The sequence below is a fragment of the Taurulus bubalis genome (genome assembly GCF_910589615.1).
Source record: "Taurulus bubalis genome assembly, chromosome: 21".
In the NCBI taxonomy this organism is placed as follows: domain Eukaryota; kingdom Metazoa; phylum Chordata; class Actinopteri; order Perciformes; family Cottidae; genus Taurulus; species Taurulus bubalis.
In genome coordinates, this window is record NC_136609.1 from 11,541,768 (window position 1) to 11,553,940 (window position 12,173).

The 12,173-nt window shown below is 44.0% G+C and overlaps 1 protein-coding gene across 1 annotated transcript in view; it reads left to right on the forward strand.

Annotated features, from left to right (window-relative positions):
* The window catches only part of tns1a (tensin 1a), a gene marked incomplete at its 5' end in the record, with an annotated part of 76,837 nt that overhangs the window by 11,947 nt on the left and 52,717 nt on the right, over positions 1–12,173 (forward strand). Inside the window, 2 exons of the mRNA XM_079236607.1 lie at positions 5,673–5,787; positions 7,892–7,929. Of these exons, the coding sequence (XP_079092733.1) occupies positions 5,673–5,787; positions 7,892–7,929 (153 nt within the window). The remainder of the gene's footprint in view (positions 1–5,672; positions 5,788–7,891; positions 7,930–12,173) is intronic.

The window sequence follows — 12,173 nt, forward strand, 5'->3', positions numbered from 1 at the left end:
AAGTTGTCCAGACTTCAACATTCTTCAAACATTTACCGTTATATTCAGAGTTTTAGTAGATAGAATATGCTCGACTGTGGTGATCAGATCAGATTTGTGTCCACAGAAATGTTGTTGACCGCCATCGTGTCCAACTGCCACACATTCTTGTATTTAACTGATCTTTAATGGATCTTTTTGGCCACTTGGGGGCAGCAGAAACAAGCTGTTAACACAACATTAACATATCATCGCCCGACACAAACCATTCCCTTCACACAGATAAGTTATGGAGCAATATTATCATTCATTCAGATTTGTGTTTGTGTATTTACACTACTTTTATCTCTGGTTTTGGTCTCCACCAACCGGCTGGGGAAATATCTGCTATTTCAGCGGCTAAATGCTCTGCTATGTTCATCAGCTAGTCACTAACTCCGTCTTTGTCATTTTGGTGCACAAGTCATGCACTCTGTGTGCCATTGTTAATTAAAAAAACATTGATTATAGCTCTTAAAGATGTTTAAATTGGGCAATGTTAAAGCTATTTATCTGCTAGCTAGCCACTGAAGCTAACTTACATTTTTAGATGATAGTCAGCAAAAATATCACAAGTGGCCACCATGGGATTAAAACACTTCACATACACTCAGTCTGTCTGATCTCCTCTGTCCTTCAGGATCATAGATGACTCATTTAGTGGTTTATACACTTGACTGTCCACACACACAACTGCAGCTCAGCTCATGTCTTTGGGTCTTTAGGATGACTGAATACATGTTGTGTGATTGGTCACGTGTGCCAGGACTAATGTTTGTCCGTGTGTCGTCCTGTGCAGAAGAAAGAGCAGTACCTTTAAGAGAGTCACCCCTCCCTCCCTCGCTCCCTCGCTCCCTCCCTCCCCTTCACCCCCCCCTACTTCTTGCTCTAAGTGGGGTCGAGGTAGCGTAGTGATGCTTTTCATTAGCTAAGTGCAACTGGGGGAGAGGAGCATAGGGCCTTGATTTACTGGGCCTGCTGTCTATAAGCCAGGACACACACACACACACACACACACACACACACACACACACACACACACACACACACACACACACACACACACACACACACACACACACACAGAAACACCTACTCCCCTCTTCCTCCATGCTTTGCTCTTAGACCACTCACTCTCTCCCTTTACCCCTCCTCTGTTCTCTCCATCTCCATCCTCTCCCTTCTCCTTTCCCTTTTCTCTCCTGGGAGTCTCTCCTAACACGACACAGAGGACAGGGCTCGAGATTTTTATGTTTTTCTGTGTTTGCTTGTCTTCCGGACGGCTTCTGGTGGTCAAAAGCACAGCTTCCAGTAAATATCCACACCCGCAAATGTGACCCCAAGTGTCCGTGGTTGTGAATTGTCTGCTTTTGAAAAATAAATGTGGCTGAACATTTATGAAGATTTAATTAAGATTTTTTTGGGATGTTTTTTTATTGATAAACAGCCACTACTCTGGTGTTTGAGCTTTCCATGGGCGCTGCTTCACCACATTGCATTGATAAAGATGCTCAATACAGATTGCATCTCGTTATATTTCTTCTTCACGCTCATATTTATTGAAAAACAATCTCACATCAGTGGATTTCCAAGTTTTCAACGCGTACAGAAAAGGAAAATGCTCTCACAAGCGTTGTTTCTTTGTGAGCGGTTTCTGTCTAACATTTGTGGTAAAAAGTTACAGATTTCTTGGCATATCTGAAGCCTTTTCTTGATTTGAACATCAGGAGGCAAGTTCATATCAGTCGGATAATAAAAATCCTTCATGGATGGTTAAGAACCTGATGGCGTTCATTAGTGAACCGGCGTTCTGATTACGTGCCTAATTGTGAGCTTTAGGAACATCTGAGGGTCATTCCCACTGTGGACGCGTTCCCCTGCTTTTCTCTTTGTGGATTACTCGCCATTTAACCGTCAGAGGCCCTTTTCCCTCTCTCTAAAACCAGTTGAATCCCAGATGCTGCAGCAGCAACACGTGAACCCTCTGCTCTCCTGTTGAGGCGACGCTCACCCCGTGTACCAGGGTCTGCGGGTTTATACGTGCAAAGTTGCGGTTGTATGTTTTTGTTGTTGTTTTTTGTTGTTCCCACCTCGTCCATCATCGTGTGACAGGACACGTTGACCCCGGTTGCCGTGGCAGCCAGGTAACCATGGCTCCTGCCGTGGCACAGCTGGCTGCGTGTGATTGGTTCTGCCGGGTCGTCTTCAGCATCGGGGCTGCAGAGCGGCACAAGGTGCTGCAACCGCTATTTATACACACAGGCAGGTCCACGCTGCAAAAGATGTGCGTCTGCGTTTTCACGTATTCTGCATCACGTTCGTCTGGAAATTATTTTTATTTTTTAACAATTAAAGTTCATTTTACTTTTCCACATTTACCTGTGTAATTTATTAGAGCTTTGTAGTTTTAATTTTTCATTGAATAATTTGAAATAAAAATAGTTAGTTAATGTGCGTGTGTGTGTGTGTGTGTGTGTGCGTGCGTGCGTGTGTGTGTGTGTGTGCGTGCGCGTGTGTGTGTGTATATATATAAATATATGTATGTACAATATATATATATATATGTGTATGTATGTATATGGAAAACAAAATGGGAGTATAACATGGAAAATTATTAGAAATATAATATACATTTATATATATATAAATGTGTTATATTTCTAATAATTTTCCACAGAATCACCTTCTCTTTTTTAATACTCTTTATAATAATCCTCAATAAACCTACTCTTTTATAATGTAATTTCTAAATTATTCGAAATGTTATATATATAAATGTATGTTATATTTCTGATAGTTTTCCATGTTATATCCCCTTTTGTTTTCCTTCTGCATGTCTCACATTCGTCCTCCAATAATCATGATGATATCAGTCGGCTCGGATTACATCCCTTCACTTTAATGAAACTGTGAGGAAGAAATGTCTGCGGTCCGTCTGTGTTTGAAACTGAGCTGCTGAGCAACATATCAACCAACTCACGGGAGGAAAATAAAAATATCTTTAATGAGACGGACGGCAGGTTAATTAAGTATTCTACAGGAATGACCAGTGTAGCATATTGTTTGCCTGCCGCTACCTGTTGTAACACGCTGTGTGCAGCCAAGGTCGGCCATGATTCCTCTGTGGAGCTTATAGCGAGCGGCCTCACAGTGGGACAAAAGCCATTAAGATTTAGGGAGATAGGGCGGCGGAAAAACGCTGAGAATAACACTTTAGTAAAAGCTTTGAGCCAAATTGACTGCGGCACACGGAGAGAGAGAGAAAGAGAGAGAGAGAGAGAGAGAGAGAGAGAGAGAAGCAGGGAGCTCCAGAACGAGAGCAGAAAATGAGCTCAAAGACAATGAAGCAAAGGATTACACAACGCGGGCCTCATCACACCTGGAGTCCTTTGTAGGAGGAGAGGTTCTGGTTGTAGCAGCAGTGGTGGTGCTGATACGCATTAGCTGTGGTTGTAGAGGAACTAGTCGTAGTAATTGTGTAGCTGAAGTTCTGAAGCGCATGAACGTTCCCGCCAAGCTACGCAGAAGAGAAGGGAGTTGTGTGTCCTGCAGAGTTGTGGGTCCTGCAGAGTTGTGTGTCCTGCAGAGGTGTGGGTCCTGCAGAGTTGTGGGTCCTGCAGAGTTGTGGGTCCTGCAGAGTTGTGGGTCCTGCAGAGTTGTGGGTCCTGCAGAGTTGTGTGTCCTGCAGAGGTGTGGGTCCTGCAGCTCGGCGAGTCGAATACTGATGCAGCTGCAGGAAAAATTGTCTCGTTGACGTTGGGGTTTGATTTATTTCACTTCAGCTTGTGAAAGCGGATCTTAATTAAATCATTTTTATTTGGGAAGTGATGCGGCATTTACAAGAATTCTTCCATTTTCAAGCTACTTCGTGCAAAACTGGAACCCCCTCTCGTGAGATTGGTCCCATTTCTGCTAATTATGCCTGAAGGGACTCATTCATTCATTCATTCATTCATTCGTCCCCTCGAGGTGATGGACAGAACAAGGTGTCTTTAAAATGTTTTCGCTAAAGAGCACTCAGGTTCACAGTCCACCGGAGCCCAACCCAGAGCGGCCCAGCTGCACAAATACACAAAGGAAATGACGTCATCATTACGACTCACCAGGGGGTTGAAAGGAGAGCGTAGGTCAAGAGGTCCAGGACGACCTGGAGGCCGCAAGGTGAGCAACAAGGAAGAAACCGACTGAAGAAAAGCTTGAAATAGCTGCTTGTCCTTGTTGTTGTTGTTGTTTTTAATTGACCTTTAAGATTAGGAAAATACAATCAAACAAACCCAAACAGAGATAGAATATAAAGGTGCTTTACTCACCTGCAACTGTTCCATAAATGACCCAAAAAGCATCTGTTTATTTTTTGGGAGCCACTCTGTGATGCTCTCATGTATTCAGAGTCAGGTTGAGCTGCTTTAGATTTAACGTGCACCTTCAAAGGGAATTCTCGTGACCCAGTTGCAGTGTTCCTGGCTGCATGTCGTCTGCTCCTGGTGAAGCAAACCAACTCTGAGCAGCGTGCAGCTGTCTGCAGGGAAAACCAGATTTTAACTTTATAGCGACGCTTTCAACGCGTTGGAAATGTCACCGCGCGCCAGTGACGAAAGAGTCGTGGAGTTCATTCTGCTAAGTCGTTAACATGCACACACCGACCCCGCCTTCGTCATCATCATCACCATCATCATCATCATCTGGTATTTCCGTATTTTTGCTTTTAAAGGGGGACAACAATCACGTGCACTGCTTGTTCCTCACTGCTCTGCTCAGGTTTTGGTGCAGTTTCTAGAGCTGCTGTGTCCTCAGGCTGCTCTGAGAAATGTTCCAGCACGGCCCAAACACACACACACACACACACACACACACACACACGATACAGTACAGTATGAATACACACGCACAAATGTATACACACACACACACACACAGGCGTACATCATTCCTCGAGTTTTTGAGGTTGTTGGCTGCTGTGAGTCTCTCTCTCTCTCTCTCTCTCTCTTTCTCTCTCTCTCTCTCTCTCTCTCTCTCTCTTCTTCATCATTAATTAGTCATTTAATTAGAAAACTTCAAAGTGAAAACATCCTCTGCTGGTGGGCGGACTGTGTCAGTGTGTGTGTGTGTGTGTGTGTGTGTGTGTGTGTAGATGCAACATTGTGACACAGAATATTCTGTGGTGAAAGTGTGTCTTCTTGGTCTTTATTAAATAAACCACTAAAAAAACACATTTTGTGGCAGAAAAACATGATGAACATCGCATGTTTTTCAAAGCTCAGAATCATCGCTGTAGATGGTTTAAGCGTGCATTTAAACTGGGAAAAAAAGTGTTTCATTAATGAATCATTGAGTGTATAAAATGTAAGAAAAGCAAACATATGGGTATTAAAGCCTCTTTGAGTCCACAGTTGTGTCTTAACATTCATTGTTTTGCCTAACCAACAATACAAAAATGAAACGCATTCAATTACAAAGATTTAAAAGAAGAGAGAGAGAAACCTTCAATACAAGAAGCGATGAAAGGCTCAGACCCCCAACCTGCAGCCGTAGACGGATGTATCACCTCCGAGCACCGAATGTGCTTCCATACTGGCCGTGGACCTGCTGGCATCAACTCAACCGACTCCCTCCTGATCTCTCTTCCTTCCTCTTCCTTCCTCTTCCTCCCACAGCCCGAGGAGCTGGAGGGCGTCCACACTCACACCTTCAAGCTGAAGCCGTTCAAGAAGGTGATGAGCTGTGATATATGCAAGCAGGCCATCACCAAGGAGGGCCTCATCTGCAAAGGTGAGTCTCCTGCGGACACTTCAGGATGATGTGAGCATGACTCCTGTTCAGGTTGGCTAACTGGGCATGTCCCAGCATGCACTGGGGCAAAATGCAGGGATAAACAAGCGCAAACAATCGTCGTTTTTAAGCAATTTGGAGACAAAAAAATGTGAATTAGACTCATTTTCTGCCTCGCTTGAGCAAAGCATCCGACATCGTATACACAGATGTCAAAGAGATATGCTATTGATTAAATATACTGCATAAAACGACAGAAAAGAACAAGGTGACGTCTTCAAAATTGCTTGTTTTGTCCCACCAACGGCCCAAAGTCCACAGAAGTGCAGTTCAAGATGATGTAAAGTGTATCTGGCAGCTGTTATGCTACATCTGTCTCTGTCCGTCTTCGCTGTGCATCCTCCTCCCTTGTTTTCCTTCACTGTGCATACAGTATGTATGCATGCATGCGTCTGCTGCCGCAGCTTTGGCTTCCCTCCCTTCGGCCTCCCTCCCTTTTTTAAGCCCCTGCCTCCCCGTCTTCCACCACAATCCAGTCACATGTTTTTTCCATTCTAATTTTAGAAGAACTGAGGGTTTTATTGTCACTCCAAGAAAAGTCCAGGGGAAATTAATGTTAGAGGACTCCCGGGCAGCCTCACATTCTCTGTCTTTCCTTCTTTCTTTCTTTCTTTCTTGTCGTCCTCCCCTCCATCTCTCTCTCTCACACTCTCGCTCACCCTCCCCTTCTCCTTTTTGAACTACAAACGCAGAGTCTTTAGCGGTTGACACTCTGAAGCCCGGCGGTAGGAGAGCGGGCCTGTATGGGGCTTTGGCTGAGGATTTGCTGTTAAAATTAGCATGGCTGCTGCTGCTGCATTAGCCTAGATAAGAGGGGGGAGAGGCAGAGAGGGGTAAGGGGTGGGGGAGTAGAGCGAGGCGGGATAAAGAGAGAGAAATTGGGGTATGGGGGGATTTGGAGATAGACATAGAAAACAAAAGAAAAAGAGTGCAGAGGGGAGCACAGGAGAATTACTTCCTCTTTCATCCCTCTTTTGTTCATCCATCCTCTATGTTAAAATACAGTAGACTGCAAGCAGCTTTCCTTGCCAAATGGTGGAGCTTAAAGTCATCCAGCTAAAACCCCAAACTGCCTCCTGAAGCCGAGCAGCAGCTTCATGTGCACACACTTCAAGTGTTGGTGCAATTGTGACGTGGTCCTTTTCCTGAACTGAATGTTCACAACACACACCTGGACACATGTTCAGTCTGAGTTACCAAGAGGACGATGTGTGTGCACGCTCCCAGATGTGTGCAGATGTTCAGGATGTGCGTGCACCCTTTGAGGAATATTTCAAAATTTTGTCAGAAACTTAAGGAAGATGCTTCTTTTTTTGCTTTCCTCCAAAAACACAATCACCTGCAAGGGATCAGACATATCAAATATATTCAAGTCTTCACATGTGACATAACAGCCAGTAATAAGTAGACAGCTGCCTCTAATTGGAAGGACAAACACTCACTTAACTCTCACTCCAAGCTCCAAATAATTACCAATCAGCTCCACACACAAAATGACCAAGTGTTCCATTTATCAGCATCACGCAGGATTGCATTAGATGTAGATGAATCAGAGAGGGGTTTTCTCACAGTCTGCTCCTGTGCGAGACCACCCAGCACTCACACCTCTCCTGTCAGACACACCTGGGGACCACCCGGGTCGACGGCCAGGCCGCAGGTGCATGCTGGGGGTTAAGGGTCGTATACCTGCCCAGACATCAAAACGTGGCCGCTTCATGCCTGGAGGTGTGAACCTGTTTCTCACGATGACAGACAGATCTGGCTCGTCTTATTCCTTCTTTTTTTTAGGACGCATCCAGCAGTATTTATTCTGCATACTGAAACACACGCAAACAAATGGAGGGATGTTTGCTTCATGTGGCCACTGGGGGGCAGCACCACCGCATGTTAGTGTGAGAGCTGACCTTGTTTCCTTTCCACTGCATTCAGCAGTAAACACAGTGATATATTTTAAATTTATTTTTGATATTTTAACACTTTCTAAAAGTGATGTTTACTCTTCCCTGTGCATTGATCTCTTCTGACTTTGTCTCCTTTCTTTTAGCGTGCAAGTTGTCCTTGCATAGAAAATGTGAAGTGAAGGTAAGACCCTGAACATCTTTTTCTCCTTATTATTAGTGCATCTCACGCATGCAATACTTACTTGCACGTCTGTATTCCAATGAGGCCACTACACTGGCACAATGGGGCTGCAGACACAGAGGGATCCGACCCAAAAAAAAAAAAAAGGTTAGAAAAAAAGCTAAAAACCTGCATCAACTTTTGCCACAACTTAATGTGACATCACCCGGCAAGCCACTGCATTGACCAGTACATTACACAACAGATGAATTGGAGCATGCATCCTTTTTCAGTGGTTGCGGTGGACAAAGTTCGTCTTTGCTGTAAATTGAGTGTGCCGTATTATTTCAAAGTGTTTTAGCATCTGAAAAGCCTTCAGACTCGTGGTTTTACTTCTCAAAACACACACTACCTGGATCACACGTCATCCTATTCACTGAAAGGTCTTTTTCTAACCCAGGCCCATGCATTTGCATCACTTAACGCTTTTTAGAATCCACTTTCACACATTTATTTGCAATAGAAGACATGAGGAACATCGTCCACAGCCTCAGCTGCAGGATGTTTTAGGAGAAAATCCTGAAAACTGAAGAGGAAGTCAAACCAAGCTGTCTGCTTCCTCTCATCGAATCACGTATTCCACAGACAGACTCACCACATTTGATCCCAATCTGCAGTGGAAAAGGGAAGAATGCATGGGGAGAGTAAATGAGAAGGAAGGAAGGAAGGGAGGAATGAATGACGGGGTGAAGGGAGGGAAAGGGCGGAGGGCAAGAGCGTAACAAGGCTATTCTTAGTGGTTTTAGTCGTGACTGCTGGGGAGAAATGTTGAAATGTCTCTTCTCTTTTCCTCCCCAGTCTGCCCTGATTCTTACCTCCTCTTCTTTTCCCCCTAAAACATCCCCCGAAAACCATCGCTCTCCCCAAATATTACTGTCGGAACAAAAAGCTGCGTGTTCCCAAAACATCAGAGGAAAAGAAATCACCCAAATACCTCCGAAACCAGGCAAAGACGTTTGTGGTGGCAATTGGGGGAATAATCTGAATAACCAGAGTCATGAGTCATCCATTCTGGTGGTGACAGACGTTGGACAGGAATCTTGTTTTAGGAGGAGAAATAAAAGAAAACGGATCGTGTTGTGGAAGGAAATGTTTGGATTTTTGGTTAATTTAGTTAGAAATTAGAGCTTTCGCACGATTTCCCTAATCTGTATTTGCTAATGTGCTAATCCCTAAATTGGTTTATTGACTTCATCCAGTGAAATGACCCCCACATAAAAAGAGACAGGACACAGTTTGCCTCATTGTTTCAGTAAAAGTATGAAACATAAAGTCTTTGTTCGAGTACAGTGTGGATTTAGGCCGATGCTTTCCTCCGCTGGCTGCTCGCCGACCTTGAACAGTAAACGTGTCATGAAGGCCCGATGAGGTCGGCGGCGGCGGTTTGACTTCACACAGAGATAACCGCCGCGCTGGTTTTATGTGTTTATCATTTCAAGCGGCCGCAACTTCCCTGTTCTCCTGCTGCACAGTGACCAGAAGTGTAGAGACGGTTTCGTGGTCGTGTTGTTGCGCTTTATGCGGCGTCTCTGTGTTTTATGGCATTTTAATGGGAGCTGTTCTGATTTTAATGAGTGAGGGATGAAGGTGAATGTTCTTCACATATGATGTGAGAGAATACATGTTTAATTCATTTATACTCTGCTCTAGGATGGTGTCATTCTATATATTTAATATGTGGTCATGTATTGTTTGAGAGAGGATTGTAATTTTAATAACCTTATCAGGAGTTTACATTTATCAGTTATACATAAACTACACAAGGCTGATTCTGTTATTAACCAAATTATCAAGAATAAAAGGGATTTCACACAATAAATCACACTTTACATGAACACTATATGAGTTAATTAATGTGTGAAATGTGACCAAATATATGATCTGTGTGGAAAGGATCACTAAGTGGCATTTACTGACCCCTGTTGGCAACGAGAGGAATTGCAACAACATGAAAAGTTCTCTGGCATCTCAAGTTGGCCAACACATCACTCACTAAATACTACAACAACACAGCTACTTTTTCATTTGCTCACTTATTTCCAGGACATACATTTCTTGTGATTGGTCAAATAATCTGATTTATTGCACCTTTAAAGTCCGTAAAACATTCCCCCGACCTGTGATCTTGTTGTCAGTGGAGCGATCAGTGATATGTTTCTCTTCCTCTGAAAACCTGCAACCACAATGAAGCTCATGAAAATACCTGCGCAGAACATCCAGAAGACGGATGTCCACCAACGCGCCTCGATGGAGAGCGGCCACTCGCCGCGTTCTGTTTTCCTTTCCGTCCAACCGCAAACCACCTCTGCGTGGACGTCTGTTATCGGAGCCCCGAGGCCGGCGTGGGACGCGTCCTCGCCCCGCTGTGCACAGGGGGGGGCGACCCGGTGACCTCTGGCTCGTGGTTAAGGTCGTCAGAGGCCTGTCTGGACAGCGGTGTTGTGGCTGCATGGGATACCGGGCCGGGACACCCACGTTGTGGTTGGAGACAGATGCTCTCTGTGAGAGTCTTTAAATCACGGCGGGGGAACATTTTATGTCTTATTTAAATAGATTTCTCAAGGTGGAAATGCATGTGAGCAACCTGCCTACATTTCACGAACGCTTCCTACTGTTTTATGAGCAAACTCATTCACTCCGCTGTCTGGGTTCAGGGTCCAATTTTGGCACCGTTGCAAATGAAAATATGCAAACGGATCCCCCTATATATATATATATATATATATATATATATATATATATATATATATATATATATATATATATATATATATATGTATGTGTTGACTGGACAGCGCTGGGTTCCCTCTCACCGTCCATGGAAACAAGCCCTCATTATTCCTGGTGATTTATCCGTGCCGTGTCCTGGAGGAGCCTCCTGGAATGCCGCTGCAGCAGTTAGCGCCGTTCTCCGGGTCGGCGGGTTGGAAGACGCAGGCGAGGTTTGGCACGGGCCGGCGGGGAATGATGGGAAGGGGTCGGACAAGACGAGCGAGACGTTTGAGCGATCCTCACGCAAATAACAATGTGTTGTCTCGCCCTGGCTGCATTTCTTTTCTCCATCAAGCCACAAGCCTTTGGAGCACTACTTTACTACTTTTTGTGCAAATTGATTTGGCATCGCAGTTCAGATATTTCTGTTTTGTCTCGCCTCGAAGATTCAGGTTTTGAGATTAAAGCATTGAAAATGTCCTCAGAAGAAGAAGAAGAAAATGTGCCAAAAGTGGGTGCAGATTTAAAATATCTTTCCTCTCAAGACAGTTTATTCTGCTCTGATCATACCAGTAAAGGTGAATGGGAGATACCTGGATTCAACCCGGGTTCCTCTCAGGGTTCAGGGGTCATTTCTATCTGAGCTCTCAACACGTTCTGATTCAACGCGTGCTTTTAAAAGATCTCACGACTTGTTTACTTATCTCCGCTCTCAGCTGGAGCCGAACAAAGTGCTCTCGTAATCAGGCCTTTCCCCGCTTCCTGTAGTTGTAGATGTTCACAGATGGGAGCAGCACCAGGGGTGAAGCAGCAGGACCAGGAAGTGAGTCACGGCGGCAGTCCAGGAATAAAATAACGAGAGAGTGCGAGACGCAATCCAAAAGGAGCGCATTCCTGTTGATGCATTCATACGGGACACTTTCATAATTATTTACATCTTGTATGCATTGTTCACAGTAATGTTTCCACTCTTTAGTGTGTCATCTCGTGGGAGAGCATTTTGCATTAGAAGAAAAATTCCTACTGAAATGAACAGAGAATTCTGAATGAACAAAATAATTATGTAATTGTTTGAAAAGAAGTAAGCAAAAGTAAACCCATTTCTATAGTTTACCTAACTAATTATTTTAATATATAAAACATGAAATCTAAAAAAAATCCCTATAAATGTTTCTAAATTGTAATCAAGTGAGTAATTTTTGTAACAGTGTGACAACATAATGGAAGTACTTTAAACAATAAACTAATAAAAAATACAAATAATAATACCTGTACCTCCATCAACAGCCTCGAGCTAAGAAAGTGCATCCTTGCTATTACGGTTTTGAAGCAGATTTGGAAACCCAGTCACATGCTGAATTTCTATTTTTAGCAGATTCAATAGTCCCTTTGTCATGCAAAAGCAAATCCAGGGGATATTATTGCCGCGAGGAGACTCTGACGGCCTCGTTTCATCACTCGTAGCCCAAAATCCCTCTCTGTCAAGCTGAGCT